Source organism: Tyto alba, unplaced genomic scaffold (genome assembly GCF_018691265.1).
Source record: "Tyto alba isolate M040663 unplaced genomic scaffold, T.alba_DEE_v4.0 Super-Scaffold_11, whole genome shotgun sequence".
NCBI classification, from domain to species: Eukaryota; Metazoa; Chordata; class Aves; order Strigiformes; family Tytonidae; genus Tyto; species Tyto alba.
This window is the reverse complement of record NW_024881273.1, coordinates 2,943,252-2,965,381: the sequence shown is the minus strand read 5'-3', so window position 1 is coordinate 2,965,381 and position 22,130 is coordinate 2,943,252. Positions and strand designations below refer to the sequence as shown.

Sequence of the window (22,130 nt, the reverse complement as noted above, 5' to 3'; positions counted from 1 at the left end):
TCACGGCACGGCATGGTTGGGGTTTGAGAAATGAAGGTGGGCAGGGGAGATCTCCCAGCCAGGGATCTGGAGACCGAAGGCAACCGAAACCAAGCTCACGTAAGAAATGAGGGGTGCTGCGACACCCCGGGCGCGTGGGTGAGCTTTCACAACTTCACTAGGATGACCACCAGCAGCAATAGCAATTTTTAATTTTTTTTCTTAACCAGCTACAGCAAATGCAGAGTTGTCAAAAAAAACCCTACCTGCTCTTGTAGCTAATGAACCACGTAACTAGAAATGCTTGTTCAGAAGGAGCTCTTCACCGTGGCTGCTCGTACAGAGCATTAAATGCTGTGCTGCGGTCTCTGGTGGGTTTTCATACCAGTGAGGGCTGTTATTGGTGCTGTTGAAATTACCTCCTTTTGGTTGTAATCATTATAATTCAGCTGTACTGGAAAAACTCGGAGGAATCTGTTCACCGTGTATAGATTTGTCTTGTTGGAAGGCAATAGTTAAAAAGTAATTTCCACAGGGACCTGGCTTCCTGCTGTCCTGCTTGACTTGGGTAAGTTTACAGCAAAATGACTTGATGGCTTCCAAATTTCTCACATGTATGTTAATCCTAGAATTATCTTCACTATTTAAGGTATATTGTTTGTGTCCTGCTGTATGATTTTAAAATATATTATAATTTCTACAGTGTTTTCTTAAAATGTCTAATAAAAATGATCTCTAATTGACCACCATTTGCATTTGCTCTAAGTTAAACTCTATGTGTGTGGTATGCTCGAGAAACGGGTTCTCTTTCTGGAAATGTTGGGATGCGGACGTGAACTGTAGAGTCAGTGGAAAATTTTGAAGTGTTTGGAGGTAGGACGACATGCACTGCATCTTGGCTCAACATCAGTTAAAAAAAAAAGTTCAATTAAATAGCCACAAAACTTAGTGCATTTGTTAAATCATATAAAATAAGGATTAAATAAATGAATTAAATGACCTTTAAATACAATGTACTGTTAGTGTAACACAATAGTAATTCTAAACTGTCCTTTACACAGAGTTTTGAAAGCTTGAGGTTAAAAAGAAGTTTTCATGTGTCCCAGCTTTGGAAGAAATGACTTGAACCATGGATGTGGGCACTCTAAAGCCACATCTTGCCATGGATTTTAAAGCAGAAGTTTGCTCCTAGAAAAAAGAATCAGACAGCAGTCTCTACTGTTGCTGCATGCAGCTCTTTTATTTCCATTTGTCTTTACAGAACTGTGAAGCATCTTCACAATAATTGTACAAAAACATCTCCGGTGGGCTGGCTGCAGTGCATCCCAGCAGAACATGTCACAAAATTGGGTCGTGGAGAGGAAAGACGGGAGTTTCAGCTGCTGTTGCTGATAAAAATCCATGCACGAGCTGACCTCGAGAGATGACAAATCTCGTGCTCAGGGGAAATAAAAAAGCCACGTTCTATATAGATGGAAGTAAAAAGGGATATCACAGGAAAGAAATATACTCTAACATTTGTTTTAATATTTGATTTAATGCATGGTCTACGCATATAGTCCGTATTTAGTGTGTGAAACCGTTAGTGGACACGTAACATGCGGTGGGGCCATTGGCTGGTAAAACTGAAAATACCGCAGCCGTCCTCGTTTCTGCCTCGCCCCGGGGCCTGTCCTGTCTCTGCCTTGGAGCACAGGTCTTTCTTTCAGAAAATTATAATTTTTCTAAATTTATTGTCAGCAGGTGGAAGCAAGAGCAATTGTCTTCCTCTCCCCCTGGGCAGTGCTGGTCCCAGGCGCCTCCGGGGAAAGTCCTGTGCTGTGCAGCCCTCCAGCCCCTTCGTAAGCAGAAACAACTCTTCTCGATGCATCAACGTTTCCAGGACCATTACAAAAATAAAATACTTTTGTTTTTACATTAGTATTGTAACTGAGTCTAAAGAATTAGAAAAATTAAACGTTTGTTCTTAGACTTGCATTGACCACAGGTAAGTATCTACAGTATTTATTTCAACATCCCATTAGGATGTCTGCTATAAATTTACACCATAGAAAGAATGTATGCAAAACGCGTATGGTTTATACACATAGCTTTCTTTTTAAATACATATATTTATACATTAAACAAACAGAAGCATTGTCAAAATGCAGTAATATTGAGGGTTGTTATTTTAATGGTATCACAAACCACATACAGCCGATACGTCTTTCGGTATGTGGGTTTCCTCTTAATTATCTCCTCCAATTAATAAGAATTAGAGTGTCCAGGGAGGAAGGAGAGGTACCTAAAGCTCAGCTCCTGCCCTGGCCCCCCTGTCCTGTGGCCCAGCGTGCGGGGGCCGGGGAGGCTTCAGCGGGGAACCCCGGGGCTGCGCTGGCCGAGTGCATGGCCCCAGCAGCCAGGCAAAAGAGAAAATATTAAAAACTTACATTCTGAGTAGTTAAAGATGTGCAGGTAATCACATCACCCATACTGCTTGGGGTTTTGTTGGTTTGGGTGTTTTTTTTTTTTTTTAAACCTGTAATTCGGCTTTGTTCCACTCTCCCTTGGAAATGGGGTTTGGGAAACCATCTGTCTGAAATCTAGGCAATTAAATATATTAACACTTGAAGAGGCAGTTCTGGAGTCAGCTGAGCATCTTGAGGCTTTAAATTAGTACAGACCCAACCTCTGCTTTTGTATTTCACCTGCACTCACTTTTTCGCCTCAACCACTTTTTATTTTAAATGATATTTTTGGCATGCTGTTACAAATGGAAATAAATAAAATATCTATTGGCCTTAACCAAATTGATTTTAAAAATGATAATTAAAAAAACAAACAAACAAAAAAAACAACAACAAAAAAACCCCCACAAAGTGACCCCAAAAAAAAGTATAAGAGACAGTTCTATTTGCTCCTGCATCAAAGCCTAGGAGAAGAATCGGGCTCCGAGCCCATGACGTACCCTCAGCTGACAGTGCCTGGGGCAGGTCACCCAGGGCCTTGTGGCCAACACATCAGGAAAAGAAATAATTAAAGCAAAAAAAAAAAAGACTGATTCCAAACCCATCCAGGCACAGAAGGTCTTTCTCAACACCTTCTTGAGGCAATGCCAGTCTCGGTCCTACCCCGGGCATCCTCGGTCCTCGCAGTTTCTCCCCCATCGGTGCCTTTCCCCGGGGTGGGCAGGACTCCCCGTGGCTGGGGCTGCCCCGGGCCAGCTCACCGACTGTTTAAAACTGCAATTTTAAACAGGGTTTGGTGTTTGGTTGTTGGTTTGGTTTGGGTTTGTAAACAACTTTTATTGGGGGGGGTAATGGGGAATGAACAGCAAATGTGAATGGCAATAAACCGTTCAGCTGGCAGCACGTCCGGGATGGCTGGTGGGATTTCATGGTGATGGTGTGTTTTACAGGCTTTTCATTTAAAAGAAAAAACCCCCGACATTGGTGTTTTGATAGATGAATGTAAAAGTATATAAAGGTAACAACTCGGTTATTCACTTGGCAGACAAATAAACCCTTTGTTGTAAAGTGTGCAAAAAAAATAGATGGAAAAAAGTTGTGTTTCTGCGTTTGAAAGGTCGTTACGGGCCCAGGGTGCGTGTCCCCCGCCAGCCTGCCCCCCCCCCCCCCATCATACACAAACCCCTCGTGTGTCCCCCCCCCCCCGAGGAGATGAACTCAGTCTGGGCGGGGGGGGGGGGGGATGCAAACCAAGGTGCCCCACAGCCCGGGCTAGCGCTGGGCACACGTGGCCAGCAGCATTGCCGCAGGGGTGGCACAGCTTTCGGTCACCCGGGCTGGGTGGGTTTTAGTTTGGGAGGTGCCAAGGGGTGCTGGAGGCAACACGGCCCCCCCGGGGGGGCTGCACACACACACACACACCCCCACACACACCCCCCAACATCCCCTCCCATCCCACAGCCCCCAGCTCATCCTTCCCCACCTCCCCACGGCGACAGCAAACCGACAGAGGCTGAGGAACATGAATCGGGTGAAAAAGCAGAAGTTTGGGTACCCCTGGGCGGGGGGGGGGGTACCTGGCGAAGGAGGAGGAGGAGGAGGAGGGTTTCTGTGCAGTTTTGCCTTTGTAGCGACAAGCCCCATCCAATGCAAACCACCTGCATCATCTGGGGGCAATATTAAGCGCAATCCTCCCGTTCACACAGGGTCATTTGTCGTCCCACCAGCACCAGCGAAGACTTTCTCACTAGTTGCGGTATTCGTATAAAAAGTTAAAAGCCACGGGGGTGTACGACCACCGGCTGTCCTGTCCCTCCCGGGGGGGTGGTGGTGGGGGGGGTGTCCAGGCACCCCTTCCACGGCACAGAGCCAGGCTGGGCATCGCCTTCCCCGGATGCAGCGGGCACCCCGGGCGGCAGCAGCCTTCCCCTCCGGCCGGCCATCCTCTTCTTCACCGCCTCTCCCCGGAGCCCGCTGGCCCCTGGCAGGGGCACGGGGCACTGGGGGGGGGTGGGGGGGGGTTGGGGTGTGGGGTTGGCAGCTCACAGCTGGGTCTCATCGCGCGTTTCGGGGTTGCAGGAACCCAGCTTGTTGCTGCAGCTGCTCTTGCGGCTGTGACCATCGTTGGCCACGTGGGCCAGCGGGTCGGAGCGGATCAGGTACCTGTGGGGCACAGCCCGGTTACACCAACGGGACACACACACCCCCCACACCTCCCCCCCTCCTCGCAGTTATCTAATGGCAGGAGGGAGCTATGCAACCCCTAAACTGGGGTCTCACCCATCCTCGAGGGGATGCCCCACGGTGCTGTGCTGGGAGCTGCTGCTCGCAGCAGTGTGGCAGCTGTTAAAATAATTAGGATTTCTCCCGGCGCTGCAGAGCGACAAAAGCCACGGGCAAACCTCCGCGCTGCCGGTCAGAGCTGGGGCGGGTTAGGCACTGCTCAGGAACATGGGGAGGGGGAATGGCCGGGGAAAGAGGCAAAACCCACTGGGATTGATGAGAAAACCTGGAAAGCAATGTGACAGGGGCAGGTTTGGGGGCACAGGGGAGCGTGCCTGCCCATGGGGGGAAGCCCAGGGGTGGGTGGGGGGAAGCACTTACACGATGTCGTTGAGTTCCAGCCTTGTGTCCGGGGGGGGATTGATCAGGACGTAGGACAAGGTGTTCTGGTGGTCGTTCATCTCATCTGCGAGAGGAGGGGAAAGGGCTGGTGAGGGACGACCCGACAGACACCCCAACACCCTGGTGGCCCCTGTTCCCGCAGCCCCACGGCTGTGTCCCCAAGCCCCTGGCTCTGGGGTGTGTGTGTGTGTGTGTTTGTCACAGCCTGTCCCCAGGGACAGCAAATGTGTCCCTTTACTGGGGGGGGGGGCGTGGGCAATGGTGCTGCCACCTCCCTCTGCGCCTCCCCAGCCGCTCCCCGCCACGGCACAGCCCTGGGGACAAGCAGATGTAATTCTTCAAAGTTCTCGCTCTCCCCGCCCTCCCCAGAAAAAAAACAAAAAACAACAAAAAAAACATAAGATGGCTTACCTTGGTTTAGTGTAAAAAAGGGAACAGGTTAGTCTTGCTGCATTAGGGATAGCACAATGACTCCAACCACCGGGTCAGGGCAGCCAAACCCCCCCCCTGGGGCCGCTCAAACGCTCTGCCCACTTCTCCCCTTCCTGATTTATTTAATTTAGCATCATCCAGCCACAGGATTTAAGTCAACGATTGCTTCTTTCTCCTGCCCAAGGGAAACCGCCTCCATGGAGTTTCAGAGCCACTGATGCTATTTTGGGGATGGCTCTAAACTACAGTGACCTCCCGGGGGGGCTCGGGGCCACCAAGAGCTGCCCCCGTGGGCGCTGCGTGGGGCGAAGGGGCGGCCTCAAGGCCGGGGAGGGGGCCCTGTGTTTTCCGAAATAGCTGAGAACAAGATCATGGGTGAAATGAATGGGGGGGGTGCAAGGCTGCGGGGTGGCTGGGGAGGGGGTGGAAGCTGCGACAAATAACACCATTTACAGACGGAGTGACCGGGGTGTGGCTGGACAGGATGGAGAGGGGACGGACAGACGGACGCCAGGGGCAGCATGATGAAGCGCGGCGGGACACCAGCTCGCTGCAAGGCTCGTCACTGGGACGCTCTCCGGGCTCTTGGAAAGGCTCCTCTGAGCAGCATCGGGGCACAGCAGAGCTTTGCCAAATGCGGACAAAAACGGAGCTGGGTCTGGCATGGAGCGGGGCCGGGGCCGGGCCGTGGGGACAGGCGTTAGTGCCAGGCTGGGGACTGCTCCCACCACCCCGTCCTGGAGCTCCCACCACCCCGTCCCTACCATCCCTCCTGCCCCGGATCCCCCGGTCACACGGCGGGACACGGGACGAGGCTCCCGCCGTAACAGCACCCGTGGGTGTGCGGTCAGCCCAGCACAAGGAGCACCGCTGCTCTTCAGCCTCAGGACCGGGGGTGAAACCTCTGAAATGGGGTTTTTTCTCCAGCCGTGAGATGAGCCACAGCGGCTCGAGCCATCGCAGCCGGGCACCCCGCACAGGGATGCACACCGGCTGCCTTCGCCACACAACTGGCCAGGCGCATCCCCGCGGCTGGACCGCGCGGGTACGGCACGCAGGGGCGCTTGCAGGGCGACACGAGCCCCTCGTTTTGCTGCTCGGACACCTCCCTGGCTCCTCTGAGGCCACGGAAGGTGCCGCAGCCACCAGGACTGCCCGCAGGGAGATGCTGTGAGGGGACACCCCCCCCCAGTCTGTGCTGGGGTGCCCAGCCCCAGGCGCCAGCCGGTCCCTCGAGCCGCCGGAGAGCTTTGCCCATCCCAGTGCTCAGCCTTACAGCGAGGCGGGGACAAGGCGGGGTGGCAATGCTGGGGCACGGGTGGCACACAGACCCCGGGACCCGACGAGAGACACGGGGTTTGCCATGACGGGGGGAGGCGGGGAAGGGCCCTGGCTCGCGGCAGGTTTCCCTGCTCCATGGAAGCACCGTTTCCTGACCCCCCATGCAGCCGAGCCAGGCACTGCTAAACCCACCAAGTATATTGCCATATCATCCCCTGCGGCACAGCGGCAGGGCTCAGCCCATCAGCAACCTCCACCAAGTTTTGTTGGGGTTTTTTTTTTTTTTTTTTTGGGGGGGGAGGTAAGGGGTGGGGAGCCAGCGCTGAGCTCCAGCTCCCACACCCACGCAGCCTCCCAGCAGTGATGCCGCCACGACGGCCGTTCACCCGTGGGGGTCTCCTGGTTTAGCAGGGGGCTGGGGGGAATGGATGGTGCTGGGTCCCTCTGCGGCAGGACACGGGCTCCTGCTCAGCCCCAGCTCTTCTGCGGGAGGGGGAGATCCCAGCCCTGCCCAGCACCCACCGCCCAGCTGGCAATATACTCTGCTGGCCTGGGGCTTCCATGAGCCCCAGCTGGGGCTGCTTCTCTGATGAAGGACACAGTTTATAGGAAAAATGCCAACTTTTCACCTTAAGCGTGGGCTAGTGAAGCCTAAATTCCAGCTAGGTCGGGCTATCGCTAACCTCCAGGCTGCCGCAGTAAAAAGGTTTTTTTTTTCCAGGGCAAATTACACCATGGCATAAAGGTGTAAATGATGCAATAACCCTGCAGCTCCCGCAAATGCCAACAGGGTGCCCTGGGGTTGTCTGCAGCACGGGTGGCACCTTCGGCTGCTGCCTCGCGCAGAGCCCAGCACACCCCCCCCCCAACCCCCAGTTAGAAAACAGGGTCTGCTAAGGCTAGAGAGGAGTCCGGGAACGCAAACCAGGGATTGCGAAGGGTTTTCCCAAGTGCTGCCTCACCCCTGAGCTGCCGCTGCCATCGGGGTCAAGAGGCGAAGGGGCCGGGCGCGGGAGCTCCAGCACCGCGGCTCCGCTGCGCTCGTCCCGTCCCCCCCCGCCCCGTGAATCCCCTCCTCGACTTGCCACTGGCTTTGCAGCCCAAAACCAACTCGCAGAGCGAAGGAGGGAGGGTTTTCTTTTAATGACAGCCGAGGGCTGCGGTTTCCCTGTCAGAATTCATCTAGAAAAGGGTCCTTGAGGTTATCATCTCCGTGACTCTGCTTGCGCTGCCTGTTGCAGGACGGTCTTTTGTTTTTCCAGTGCCACCCCACAAATTAGTGCTTGAAAGGCTCAGGTATCTAAGGTGAAAACCGGCAAGGGTGTGGTTTGGGCTTAGCTGGCATGATCTTGTTGTACGCTGCACGCCGTGAGTCACGCGGGACTCCCAGGGAAAGGGAATTACCTTGCAAATATCCCAGGTTTACCCGATTCATCACATCACTGGCTGTTAAATTTGCTACATCCTCTACAGAACATACAGGGAAAGGCACAGACATAAACAGAGAGAGAGAGAGAGGTCAGCAAGCCATGATTCGGCAAATATCAGAGACGAGCTCCTGCACTGCAGCAATAAAATGAGCAAAAGAAAAAGGAAAGGGGGAGAAGGCAGAGCAACGTGTTCTTCCAAAACGCCATGGGTGTCCAGACACTGATGGTGACACACGGTGACAATGCACGGTTCCCAGCACAGCCGCAGACGCGCCCCAGGGGCTGGGGAGCTGCTGGTCCCCCCCACCGTGCCAGGCATCGCCCTCCCACCCCACCAGGAGACGGGTCCTGCACACCCCCCCCCCCCCGCTGCCTCTTCGCTTGCCGGAGCTCCCCCGGTTTGCTCCAGCTCAAATTTGCCAGATCAGCCAGGAGAAGGCTGCAAACTCTTCCACTAACCCAGCCGACGGTGCCCCGAGCACCCCGGCGGGGCTGGCTTTGGGGTGACCCCCGGGATCCTCAACAGGGGCCGTGCGGGCAGGGGGGCTGCCTCTGCCCGAACCCCTGTCTGCATTTTTCAGGGGAAGCCACGCCGCTCGGGGACCGCGGGCTGCGCTGCGGGCGCACCCTGCTTCCCAGCTTCCCGCACCCAGCAGCTGTTTTTGTGTAAAACCAGCTTTTTTTAAGGTGGTGAATTCCATCAGCCGCGTGCTGGACTCTGCAGCGGAGCTGCAGGGAGCTGGAAGTCCCCCAGAAGCTTTTAGGATTAAGAATGTTGGATGAAAAAGAGGGGGGGTGGGCCTGGCGTGCTCTGTGTCCTGCTGTCCTGCCGCAAGCCAGCTCTCCTGCCTCCCTCCCCGGGGAGGCTGGCCGATGCCCACAGCCAGCCTGTTTGCCCTTCTCCCCAAACCCCGCTCCTGCACCGCATTTCTTTACGTTTTATCCTCTTTTTTCACATGCCTAAAGGGCTTCGAGGGCAAAGCCAAGATGGGAGAGGAGGAATCAACACCCCCCCCCCCCCCACAGCCTCCTGAAATCAGCTCCCGTCCCGGCCGGGGCATGGTGCCAGCCTGCGTGCGGGCAGGGGCCAGCGTGGGGTGGACAGATGCTCTTTGAGGATGGAGCAAACAGGCAGCAGCACAGGATGGCTTAAAAGAAAGAAAAGGGAAAAAAAAAAACAAAACAACAAAAAAAACCACACACACAAAAAAAACCAGACCAAACCAAACCAACCAAACAAAAAAAACCCAACAAAACCAACAAACCAAGGAAGCTGGGGGCTACAGACTTTGTTGTAACCAAAGGGTGGGGAATCAACTTGGGGCGACGGGGTGCGGGGGGGGGAGACACCGACACCAGCACCAACGGGTGGGTGAGAAGCTTCACGAGAAACGTGGCTGCACGGAGGGACCCTGGGCGCTGCGGCCGCGCCGGCTCCTCGCAGCTGGAGACGCTGGTTCCACAAGCCACGAAGCAAACCACTCAGCCCTGCAGCTACCGAAATGCTTTCCGGGGAAGAGTTTCATGAAGGGTTAAAGGTTGTAACAAAAAGGGGTCTGACGGGGCTTCACCTCTCCCTGCCGCGCTACGGGGGCTCTCGGGCAGAAGGGTTTTGCTGATTTGGACTCGGTGTGTCCTGAATCACCATTTCTGCACGGCCAGAAAGCAAGGGGGGGGGCAAGCGGGGCATCCAGCTGCAGGCAGAAGGGCGAGAGTTCCTTACTCTGCCGCTGCAAACTCCTGCCTGGACCCGTCCCACAGCCCCAAAATGGGGGTGGGTGCCTGCGGGCAGCTGGGGGGGGGGGGGGGTGGTGGCAGGCGAGGGGGCTCTGCGCTGCGGGACCCCAGCTTTGAACGCGCTCATCTGCAGAAGCCCAAGCAAGCCGGGGAGGGAGGCACTGCTCGGAGCCGGGCCCAGCGGTGCCTGTGGGGTTAGGCTCGGCGCGGGGTTAAGGCTTGACACGGGGTTAGGCTCGGTTTGGGGTTAGGCTCAGCACAGGGTTACCTGAGGAGCCCGCGAGCGGGATGCACCACCGCAGAGAAGCTCAACCGAACGGCACTTACCGTACCCGGTCGTGGGCAAGCCCAGGTGCTTCATACGGTTTTTGACGAGCTCGGAAAGCTCCTGCCTCTCGGAGCGCCGGTACAAGCTGAGGCGCTGCTGGCTGATCCACTCGGCCGTCTTGCTGGAGTGCTTGTTGCCCTTCCTGCTCAGCCGGCGCGCCCACTGCATGCTCTTGCGCCGCAGCAGCGGGTGCTCGGACTGGTCGCTGGAGCACGAGTTCCTGTGGTGGCTGGTCTTGATGCTCCAGTGCTCCTTGACGTCCTTCGTGTCCTCGCAGTCCTCGACGTTGATGGAGATCTGTGACTGGAAGCCCAGCAGGTCACGGGGAGCGGGGAGCCAAAAAGAGCCCGTCCTGTCTCTGACGGGGTGGGATCTCTCCCGTGGGGTGGGATCCTTCCTCTGAGCCACACGCACTCTCCCAGCACATCATTTCCATCCTGCTAAAACTCCCTGGCTGGCAGGTTTGGGATAAGCACTGAGTGGAGGCTAACGGGGCGCCTGACAACTCCCACAGGATTGCATACGGGCTGCCCGAGGGACAGCCGTGCCCTCGTCTCCCTCTCTTCCATCTTACAGCAGACATGCTGCCACACCTCCGACACAGCAATCCCCGCTGGTGAGCAGGAATTTACTAATAAAGCAGTTTAAAGTATCTCTAAGAGGTGGATTGCCTTGAATGAAATTGTCAACTTTTGGCTCCCTGTAGCTGCTTCCCACAAAGCCGGAGGCTGAAGGTATTTAAAATGGAGCTTGGCTCACTCCCCTGCTCCTTATCCCAGTGAATTACACTTCAGGGCACTGGGGATTTTTGTCTTCCCGGACTGCCACTGCTCAGCCGGCAGCGTGGGGACGGGCAATGCCGTGCCGGCAGCGGGGGGTGAAAGCCGGGACAAGGCTCGTGGTGGCTCTCGGTGGCCAGAGGAGCTGCTGGCACAAGCCAGCCCAGCGCTTGCCCGTGGGTCAGCCTCTGGGTCGGGGGGACGGGGAGGCAGCGCTGCTGGGCAGAGGGTAACGCCGGCCCCGGCCCAGGCGCCCGGCAGCGGGATGCGAGCGGCACTCACCTGCGCTCTGATGTCGTGGGGCTGCAGCGGGGGGAAAAGGAAAGAAAAATAAAGCGTCAGCCCAGCAAACGGGCAGCCCTGCTGTGCCACTCCCCCCCCCCCCTGCTCCCTGGGGACTTGGTGCCACGTGGCACTGCGGAGCTGTGCCCAGAAAATCCCCCCCGCAGCCTGGATGCTCCCCAGGGAGATGGGCAGTGAGACAGACCTGGCTTATACCAGACAGCATCACCAGGTCTCGGATGCGGGGCTGCTAACGGAGCGAAGGCAGAGCTTCCCCTCCCCTTGCTCCTCCCCACTGCGGCTACAACCAGGGCGGAGGGGCCTCGTGGACCCGGCCAGCCTCATGGACCGCATCACTGCCGGGCGGCGATGCTCAGCTGGGACCACCAGCAGCCCCCCTGCCTGGCACCCGCCCCCACCGTGCCCCTACCTCGGAGGTTGCGAACATGTGCGACTCCGTCCTGTAAATCCCGATGGGAATCTCCGCGCTGGAGGAGCAGAGCTTCTGGAAGAGGCGGCCGTACGTCCGGATCCACAGGTCATCTTCAGTGATCTTCATCTGAGCAAGAGAGGACAAACATCAACCGCCCTGCGTCGCGCAGAGCTCACTGAGGAGCACCCCAGGGCCGCTCCTGAGCTTCACCCCGGCTCGCTCGTGTCGATCCCAAAAGCGAGCTGGGCTCCACAAAAAGATCAGGAGCAATTTCCGACCTCAGCCTTCAGAACGGGCACTTTGGTCCTTGGCAGCTCTTGGGCTTTTGGGTTCTTGGCAGTGCTGAGGTTTCCCCCCACGCCCGATGGAGGGGAGCGGTCACCTGGCAGTGTTGCCTCCCCCCCCCCCCCCCCCCAACTCCACGGCAAGAGGGGAACCCTCCCACCCCCGTGCGCAGGGTGACGGATCCCACCAGATCCACCATGACTTGGCCCGATGGTTTCAACCCAGAGGAACTTGGCACCTACCGCGCAGAGGTAGCCAGAGCCCGGCGTGGTGTCAAGGCCCAGCAGCAACCGGGTGATGGTGATCATGTAGTCCTTCACGAATGACTTGGGGGGGGGGGGGGGGGGAGACATTTGGGCAGGAAGCCAGAAAAAAGGTTTGCTCAGTTATTCATTAGGAGATGCAAAGGGGGTGGCCACAGCTGCAGGGGTGTGTTAGCCAGAGCCCGGCGGGCGCTCACCTGGTAGAGCAGCGTGTCCAACATGCTGATGCTGAAGACCCTCCCGGCCGCGAAGGGCAGCCGGAACATGAAGGCCAGGTTGGAACCGTTCTCTCGCTCTTTCTGGAAGAGGAAGGGGAGATGTGAGCACCTGCAGGCAAACGCCGTTGGCAGGGGCTTGTTCGCATCCTTCCGGGGCATTTGGCGAAGAGACACCACGCCGCCTCCCCCGCACACAGGTTGCACAGAAGCGAGAAGACTCATGAAAATGGGAGGACACCAGCGTGGGATTTCTGGCGGGTGCGCCGGGAGGGAATCAGGGCAGCATCCTTACACTGGGTGAAAGAGGGTTTATTTTCCATGGAAAGGTGAGAGGCATGGTTGGAGTTTTTTTGACACGGGCTGGATGCAGCCCTTTCACATCCCTCAGTGGCTGGTTCGGGGGCATTTCCTCCCTTGTCAAAAGATCTGTCTCAGCACAGCGATTCCACTACCCCCCCTTACTGCAGTCACAGCATTAAACCTGATTCAGAGGTCCAGTGTGCCCAGCACAGCAGTGGGCAAAGCACCACAAACTCCAGCCACCAAATAAATACATAAATACATAGAAGGAGGTAGCTAGTTCAAAGATCAACTGCCCACTTATTTGTCTGCAGCAGGTTATCTCGGGTAGATGCATGCTGACTGCGGTAGCTGCAGCACGCAGAAGAGCACCGGACCTTGAGGAGCTCAAATGTGGTCACTCTCAGCGTTGGCTTGCCAGGCCCTGCATGCACGGGAAGACCTTCTCTTACCTTTTCTAGCTTGGAAAGGGCAAGAGAGTAGCTGTCCTTTGCTCTGAACTGCATGAACCTCATGTTGGAGGGGTGGGTCAGCTCTGTGATAATGCTGAGGCTGGGGAAGAGCCTGCAATGGAAAGAGACCTGTTGTCCTGCAGCTCACTTGGAAGTCAGAGCACTTCCTGCATTTAGAGCCTGAGGAAGACCAAAACCATCCCCGTGCCTGTTCCGAGGTCAGAAATAGCTGATTAGACACTGTTTCCTAGAGCAAGCCCAACCGTAGATGTGTCCCACTGCCCATAGCCACCGGCACCCTTCCCGGTCTTGTCTCCAGCAGAGGTAAGTGGCCGTGATGGAGCCGGGGCAGTGGTCGCCCCTCACCTGAACATGGTCTGGACGTTGACAATCGTCTTTGCATCGGCCATGTAGTCCTCCTCGGCACTCATCGTGCTCTCCTTGTCCACAACCACCAGGTTGTCGGCGTAGATGATGCCGCACTGCAGCAAGCTGTCCAGGCTGGGCAGTTCCCAAAGAGAAGAGCGCAGGGTCAGCCCTTGGAAAGGACACAGGGAAGCAGCACGCTGCGACGTGCAGCGCTACAGCAAGCCCGGGCTGCTCCCAACCACCAGCTCTTCACCTGCTCCCATCTACCGCGGGGGGCTTGGACAACCCAAGAAGCCAAGGGATGGGCTCAGCTCAACCCTGGGGCTTCTCGTGGGATGACCTGAAAGTCTGGGCTGGGGGTAAATGCCACACATTGAGGCAGCACCATAAGTAACAACACGCGAAAACACCTACTTGTCAATCGTGCCCTCCATGTAGTAAACCATGGGGAAACAACAGATGGCTTCCAGAAAGTGGTGCTCGGGCCTGGAGGAAGAGCAACAGAGAGCAGGATTTAAGCGTGTGTATATATATATTTATATATAACCCCTCCATTTAAACCCTGTAAAAAAAGCTACACTTCCATTATAGCTAGGCAAGGCAGTGAGATCTACTAAGTGTAAATGGATGGAAAAAGCTAATTATTACTCCTCACCCCAATCGGAAAATACAGTTAACAATTAACACTGCCACTGGAAAACGCCAGCGGTCAGTGAATTCTCGGGGCGTCTTCTGCGGCAAGGGGAAACCACGCGGCACTGCCAGCACTAAGCCCGAGCTGATGGAACCCGTTTCTCAGAGTTCGTTAGCTCAGGCTCCGTGCGTGCCAACCGGCGTGCCATCAGAGTGGGTCACAACCCGAGCGTCCTCGCATCGACCTGAAAAACCACCAGGTAAAGAGGCCCAGGAGCAGTTCCAGCATGCGTGGGGGGGGTTCGGAGCGCTGAACGCACAGCCTCCCCTTCGTCTGCCTCTGGAAGGAACTGACCATCGGCATTACGTGGGCTCAGCCGCCGCCTCCTACCGTATTAAACACTGCACGAATTTTAGTGAATCTTCTTTCCCTAACATGAACATATTTACTCATGCCAGGTTAAAATAAAACAGAGAGCAAGGTGGTGCGGCGAGCCCACGGGGCAAAGGTAGACTCAACACCCACACAGGAGTCCCCAGGGCCGACATCAGCCGAGGTACCCGACAGTGGCACTGCCGTTCCCCCGCGCTCCCATCGCCCATGGAAACACAAGGGAGGGCTCGGTGCGATGGAAAACCTCCGCGGAGAAATACTTGCTTGTTGTCCAGCAGCAACACAATGGGGTTCAACTCTTTGCGGGACCGATAGTAGGCACGAAGGGGGACAATGAAGTTATACAGCCCGTTCCCAGCCGTCTCTGCCGAAACGATAATCAGTTTGTTCTTAAACCCGTAGGCTTTGGCGTCTTCGAAGCTGTTGTGCTTGCAGCCCTGTGCGGTGAAAGGCGGCGCAGGGACTCAGCGGGGGGCTCGCAGCCGCCTGCCCCCCCCCCCCCCCCGAGCCATCCCGCTCCTGGGGGGCTGCAGCCCCACCGTACCTTGTCCAGCCTCAGGCAGCAGAACGGGGCTTTCTCGGGTAAAAGGTGGCACAGAGTCGGGGAGCTCCCAATGTAAGGGGAGTTCGGTGGGTAGCCTTTCACGTACCTGCAGCGGAGAGAAAATCCAGCAGCGTGAGGACACGGGGAGAGCTCCCCCCATATACAACGCTCAGACGCTGAGAAAAACACTTAATAGCAGCAGCCCAGGATTCAAGCACCCCACTGACAAAATGCTTTGCAAAACTCCCCTGCAGCAGCTGGAAATTTTCCAAAATATACATATTTAGGAATCATTTTTGCTATGCAAAGGGTCATGATATTGCAAATATGCAGTGCGCCCAGCACGGGTGGAGAAGGCAGAGAGGATCATTGAACAACAGATGAAAGGAGACAGGGCAGAGAGCTTCAGGAGAGGAGGGCAATGCTGAGCCATGTAAAAAAGCAAAAAAAACCCATGGTCCATTTTCAGAGTTTGTTTTGGTCAAGAGATATTTAAAAAAAATCGCTGTTTGTAATTTTGATGGAACCAGAAGCAGAAATTTTCATTTAAAGAGCCATTTCATTTAAAGAAGTGGACATGAATGAAAAGCCAATTTGTGAGAGTTTGCAGATACTCAGTCAAGTCCCCACATCGCTGTGACAGCATCCAAACAGGTAACCAGTAAAGCAAGTGCTTATCTGGCCACCATAAACTGACCAACAGCTTTAAAGCTGGAGTAAATATTTATTTGTATTTTTTACTTATGTGCAATAGAGAAGAGGATCCTCTTCACGTCGAAAGGAGGCGAGGGGGCTGATGGAACAACCTGCCCACCCTCAGCAGTGTCCGCCTTGGTGCAAATTCGCTGATACCCAGGAGGAGACCTCCCCAAAGCAGCCCAAAAGGGGGTGACTGCCCGTGTTCCAGACGTCCGCGTGCTCGTGCAAAAGCCGCGAGGGGCTGAGCCCGAGCATCCCCCCAGGCACCACAGGACGCCCGTCGTTTACAGCGCTCCCCGCCTCTTGGGGACGGGGGACGACGGCTCGACCCCCAGCGGGTGACTCACTCCGCAACCGCCGACCCCTCCTCGTCCGACTGTGTCATCTCGTCCTCCGACTGGTCGCTGAGCAGGTCGCAGGGCAGCAGGGACGAGCTGTCGGCCAGCTCGAGGACGGGCGCGATGCTGGGCCGGCGGTTGCCCGAGCCGTTCTCCGCCGGCAGCGCCAGCTTGCTGCTGTTAGCGGGGCGGCACTCCGTGTTCTGCAGGTCCATGGCTACTGTACCTGGACACGGCGGGGAAGGGAGCACGGCAAACATGCTATAAGGAGGTGAAGAGAGCAAGCGCCGTGCCCTCGAGCCCTGCACGGGGACGGGGTGGAGCACGCGGGGCCGTGCGTCGAGCCTGCTCAGTACAACCCAGATGAAGCTAAACCGTTCGCGGGCAAAGCACCCACCAGTGACCCTCACCTGGGTATCGCTGTGCGGAGCATCTCCCCCGGGGGGCACAGCTCAGCTGCTCCCACAGTGGGTGCAGGCTGCTGGCCCCTGGGACCGTCACCCTCCCCATCCCCCAGCTGTGGCCACCTCCATCGCGCCAGCTGAACCGCTTGCCCACCTGCTGCTCATTGCACCAGCAAAACCTGGCTTCACCATGGTTTTTATTATTCTGATGCAGCTCAGAGATGACAACCCTCCAGCCTAAGCTCTACCTGTAGATCTCTGCAGGCTATGGGAGGCATCAGCCAGGTTAGGAACAAGCTGGAGTCACCATATCTGGCCCTTCGCCGGGACGCTGCCCTCCCCACGGACACCCCTTTGCCCCAGGGGTCCTCAAGCCCCCAGGGAGAGGCAGGGGGGCAGCCCCCCAACACCCTCATCCATCCCCTGCATCCCCCCCGATCAGCTCCAGACCTTCAGGTGGGACGAGAGAGGCCTCCCCATCCTGTCCTCCAGCAGCTTCCAAAAATCAAATCTATTTACAGCGTATTGACCAGGGCCACCAAGTCACCACCAGAAACCCCCAGCGAGGCTCCCATCTGAGTCTTGGCCTTTTTAGACAGTCAAGAACACGGGGAGTCTCCCCATAAGCAAAGCCCAGGTGCTGGGCTCATCAGGCACTCACACAATTTCTTTCCCTCTCATTAGTCTTTGCCAAAGGTCGCTCTGCGAACGAGCCAACGTAATGACAAATGCTATTCAGTAAAGTGCTTTGCAGCTTGCTGGGGGATAATCTATGCAAATTGCTGCTCATGAGTACAAACGCATAAATTATTTGCCTGAAATATAACCTGCTCGTGTAGCGCAGCCGCCCCAAAACTTGCTCTCCCCAGAAACAAGCTGGAAGTAATGACTCATGGTATTTTTTCATTTGCGAAAATGCACCACTCGCTGCAGAGCAAACTATGCTCTTCATCGGGCTGTGACTCATAAACATGATTTAGGACGTGGCCAATGGCATTATTCTTCTAGCCACGGCTCAGGGAACTTATGCAAATACCATTAATGATAATGGACATCACAAGCTTTGATAATTATATTCGAGCTTGTTGAGAGCACTCAGGGTGCAAGGAGCAGGGTGTATTTTACTGGTGAGGTAACCAGGACAGGGGATGGACAGGGATTTTCAGTGGCTTCGGCAAACCTCAGGTGGGGGTCATGGCAAGGAGTTTCCAAAAAGCAAAATAAAACCAAAACTGGGAAAGGAAACAAACCTAGGGCAGGAGATGGAGTGGGGAGCTCGGGGAAGCCCCACCAACTCACCCATGCTGGCGATGATGCTGTGCACCGGCAGGCGGGATGGGCCGTCGTAGGTGCCTCTCCCCGCAAAGCCCTTCTTCTTCTGCTTCTCCTCCTGCTTGAAAATGAAGGCAGAGTTCTCCTCCTTGGTGATGTTGATGTAGAAGCAGGTGTCGGACGCTGCCATGATATGCCGCGGGCCGGGGTTCAGCAGGATGCTCTTGTTCTCCTCCCTCCGGATGCCGATCAGGCAGACGCCGTACCTGCGCCGGGAGCACGACGTGGCCACTTAGAGCTGGAGAAGAGCCCCTGTCGGGGTTTGGCCCTGCACACAGGACCTCACAGTGCCCTCCAGCCCCACTCCCCGACCCCCCAAGGGACACAGACTGGCAGACAGACCCTTGCCCACCCCTGCCCTCACTTTTTGTGCGCGTGGAAGGCGGCGTAGGTGAAGCTCTTCCCCTCGTACTCCATGAAGAACTTGCTGTCGCCCATCCGGATGTGATAGACCTCGTTGCCCGAGCAGCGCCCGTACATCCGCTGCCACTGCTCCGGGGACTCCTGGCCCTCCCTGCAACGGCAGCAGCAGCGCGCTGGGATGGAACCCACCCCCCCTCCTCCGCCCCAGTACCAGGATGGGACCCCCCCAGTGCTGGCCCAGACCCCAGCACACCAGCCGGGCAGAGCCGCACGGCGGGGGGTGGCTAATAAACGCCGCCAAATAGACCAACAGCGGTGAGATTACGGCGAGACATCTCCCCGAGCTGGCGGCGTTTGCAGGCTGAGGATGAGCTCGTTGCCATTTCTGATTTTAAGTGCCTTTTTCATTTAACGAGCGCTGCCGGGGGTTGCAGAGGCAGGGTTCAGAGCCTGTATTAGCAAGCAGCGCTGAGCATGGGGTGAGAGTCATCTGGCAATGATGCTTCGTAACTCTTTTGACGGCACTTTACCCAAAATTCAGACATTTCTGACTGGCCAAGGAGCACAGACCTGCACCATCACTTTACTGGGCTGGCAGAGCTCCTTCCAACTGTGCCTGCGGGGTCTGGGTTTGAACGGGCTGTGAAATAACCTTCCGGCCAGCGGGACCACGCCAGAATAAAGAAGATATTTTTACTCCCAGATATTTGGAAAGGTGGCATTGGCCAGCCCATCTGCACTGGTACGTTCCCCCTATGATACTGGCTCTTGCTCCCAAGCTGCCTGGGGATCCCAGGCCTCACTGTGCTCCCCCCAGACCCTGATCCTTTGTGCCCAGAGCTCCCCGGTTGTGCTATCCCTCCACGTTCAGGCTGGGGCAGTGGAGGTTGGGCAGGGACAGGGACAGGCAGGGACAGGGACAGGCAGGGACAGGCAGCACTCACTGGCCGCGGGAGGTGTGCACCAGCAGCGTGATGAGGGTGGAGGTGGCAGGGCAGACACAGTTCAGCGCCAGCATGGCGTATTTGCACTCCTCCTCGCAGACAACGTGATCTGAAAGGCAGAGGGGATCGTCATGGAGGGGAGGGGAAGGGATGGGTTCCTCAGCCAGCAGTGCCCGGGGATGCAGTAATTTTGGGGTGGTGTTGGGGGCTGGGTGCTTCCTCCTCCTGCCCGTCTGGGAGGGCTTTCAACAGCCCCCAGGGAACCACCGGGAATGGCATCGATGTAGGCAGGAAAATAGGGATGCAGGCGGGCAACCAGCCAGCTGGACACCAGCCCAACCGAGGCCGCTGCCGCCACGTCCACGGGGACGCACACACAGGCACACGTGGGACCTGTGTGTAACTGGGAGGAGTCTCAGCACCAGGTCACGGGCTGCCCCGAGATGGAAAAGCCTCCGGAAACATCCGTGGTGGCAGGTAAGACAGTCCAGAGCGGCGAAGCGAGCAGCGCTGCCCGCTGCCGTGCAGCCCCTCCGACTCACCGGCAAACTTGACGTGAAACTTGTTTTCAGGCTTTAGGATCTGCACATAGAGAGGGCAGTTTGGAGCAAAATCTTTCACAGCCCAGGCTCTCAGAATGGTCTGGTGGTCCTAACCGAGGAGAAAAGCAAGAGTTACTTGTCTGATGGATTATGCTCCTGAATGCTTCTACACCCAGGATGAACTGCAAAGCACCCCCCCACCGCAGAGACGTGCAGCAAGGGCTCTGCCAACACCCCTAACGGGGGATAACCTCCCTCCCCTGCTCCCCAAAACCCGGCACCGATGGGAAACGGGGGCAGCAGAGGGAAGGTGAGCCTGCAGGGGCTGTCCCCCATGCCACCTCTGTGTTTCCCCGCAGTCCCTGCCTGCCCACGGGGACCCTTGGGCAGCTTTGTTAGAAAAGATCCCTCCAGTGAGGCCACAGGGGCTCAGGACGGCGCAGGCAGAGAGGAGCCACCGCCACGGCACAGGCAGCATCCCTGGCACCAGCCAGCAGCAAGAGCTGTCACCTCCTCCCTCGCCCAGGGCTGCAAAACTAAGATCTTCCCGGCAAAGTCCCTGTCCCAGCTGGGGCAAAATTGTGTTACGTGCGGAGGTTTTTGGGGTGAGCTGCCCCAGGGCGCAGCCTGTGGGGGTAACCCAGGGGACTGAGCTCAGCGCTCGAACCCCACGCTTTTGTGCCGGTTGCCTCCCGGCACGCTCCTGCAAGACGCAGCGGTCAGCCCGGTCCCTTCTGGCCTGAGAAATGAATAACCTCCGACCACGCCACCCCCCGGGCCCGGCTTACCGCCGCGGTGCGGTCCACCTCGTTTCGGCTGCTGAGAATGAAGCAGGCTTCCCCGTTGTCCATCCTGCAAACAGAGAGCAGCGCACCCCGTGAATCGCGTGGGCCAGCAAAGCTGGGGCAGCTCCCCGTACCAGCCGGGCACCTCCAGCCCCCTCCTAGACCCAGAGCAGGGACGCCCGTCGGCGCGCATCTGGGCTGCCGTCGCCGGGGACCCTCCCCTGCGGCTCCGAGGCCTGCGGGCAGCTCGGCAGCGCCGGCCTCGCCGCGGACGCCCAGCATGTCCCTCTGCTCACTTGGCTCTCATGAGGTCCTGGTCCTTCAGCGCGGAGCCCTGCAGGTAGATCACTCGCTGCGACCACAGAGGGATCTGCAGGACCCGCCGCACCTGGATATCCATCTCTGTCGGGCAAAGTATCACCACGTAGTAATCCTGCAAGAGAGAGGCTCGCGTGGGTCGGCAGGCTGGCGGTGCCGAGACACGGGGCTTTTTCTGCTGCCTGGGCAAACGGCTCCTCTGGGGCTTCTGGTATTTGCCCCTGGGGTGTGACGAGCCCTGACCCTGCGCCAGGGTCCTTGGGAAACAGAGCAGCATCTTCTCCACCCCGTTCGGCACGATAAAGCCATTGCAGGGACAGCTAACTGTGGAACCAGGAGAGAGCTGCACGCCCACAGGGAAGCGGAGCCTCTGGCAGTTACTGCAACGTGCAGGATTTTAAAGCTTGAATGTATGGAGCCAAGGCTGGGCGATGGTAACGAAGCATATGTGAGTGTTGGAATGAAATGCAAATCTGAAACACGTCTGCGAGGCTCTCAGCCCGGGGAGCAGGAAAGGCGCAGTCATTTGCAAGGAAATCACTTATTATGTGGGGATACTCCAGTAAGAGCTGGGTAAATCCCACCAAGGTTTAGCGACTACATGTTCTGTTTCTGTCTGAGATTCTTCATTCAGCAAAGACGTTCTTACGTTTAGAAAAGTCCCTCTGGTCCCTCTCCATGTGCTTACACAGTGCTCTAACAGGCCTGGCCGGAAAACTGGGGGGATCAGGCAGAAAGAGCCCCACGGCTGAGGTGGCAAAGTGAGGTGGCCCTTGTCACCTCTCCTTGGCCAGTGCAGCACACGTTTCCCAGTGCTGGGCTGGATGGGTTTTACCTTATTCTTTGCCCCATCCGCTGCAGCCAGGCAGGGCACCCACCACCAGCAGTGACCCAGACATGGCCAGTAAGGCTGAGAGAGAGCCCAGCTAGGGCAAGCCCATGAGAATACGCCTGGTGCTCACCTGCAGCCGTGGGTGGGCGTAAAACTCATTGAGGAAATCCATGAGAAGATCAATCTTGAGGGAGCTGACACAAAGGACGACGTGTTTCTCCGTCTGGGCACGGTGACGGCTGTAATTGCCTCCCGACTTCTGCCGCTCCATCCACAGGTAGACGAGCTCCTCGAACTGCAAACGAAGGCAGAGAGCTGATGTCCCCATCGGCAGGGCTGCCCGGGTGCAGGCTCTGCATCCC

At 56.8% G+C, this 22,130-nt stretch overlaps 1 protein-coding gene across 12 annotated transcripts in view; it reads right to left on the bottom strand.

The window, feature by feature from the left end:
• Positions 1 to 3,894: 3,894 nt before the first annotated feature.
• Positions 3,895 to 22,130, bottom strand: part of KCNT1 (potassium sodium-activated channel subfamily T member 1) — an 86,554-nt gene continuing 68,318 nt past the window's right edge. For 3 of the 12 annotated variants that reach the window (XM_042786761.1, XM_042786769.1, XM_042786768.1), the window contains exons 12-32: positions 21,899 to 22,063; positions 20,915 to 21,051; positions 20,622 to 20,685; positions 19,834 to 19,942; positions 19,292 to 19,400; positions 18,349 to 18,498; positions 17,952 to 18,190; positions 16,258 to 16,474; positions 15,212 to 15,317; positions 14,932 to 15,104; positions 14,055 to 14,126; positions 13,638 to 13,772; positions 13,272 to 13,383; positions 12,499 to 12,600; positions 12,281 to 12,364; positions 11,751 to 11,879; positions 11,321 to 11,341; positions 10,259 to 10,562; positions 8,169 to 8,231; positions 5,031 to 5,115; positions 4,601 to 4,935 (exon numbers count right to left, since the gene is read on the bottom strand). In XM_042786761.1, the coding sequence (XP_042642695.1) occupies positions 4,782 to 4,935; positions 5,031 to 5,115; positions 8,169 to 8,231; positions 10,259 to 10,562; positions 11,321 to 11,341; positions 11,751 to 11,879; positions 12,281 to 12,364; positions 12,499 to 12,600; positions 13,272 to 13,383; positions 13,638 to 13,772; positions 14,055 to 14,126; positions 14,932 to 15,104; positions 15,212 to 15,317; positions 16,258 to 16,474; positions 17,952 to 18,190; positions 18,349 to 18,498; positions 19,292 to 19,400; positions 19,834 to 19,942; positions 20,622 to 20,685; positions 20,915 to 21,051; positions 21,899 to 22,063 (2,730 nt within the window). In that variant the 3' untranslated portion in view covers positions 4,601 to 4,781. The other 9 variants (XM_042786764.1, XM_042786772.1, XM_042786767.1 and 6 more) reach the window with 7 other exon arrangements.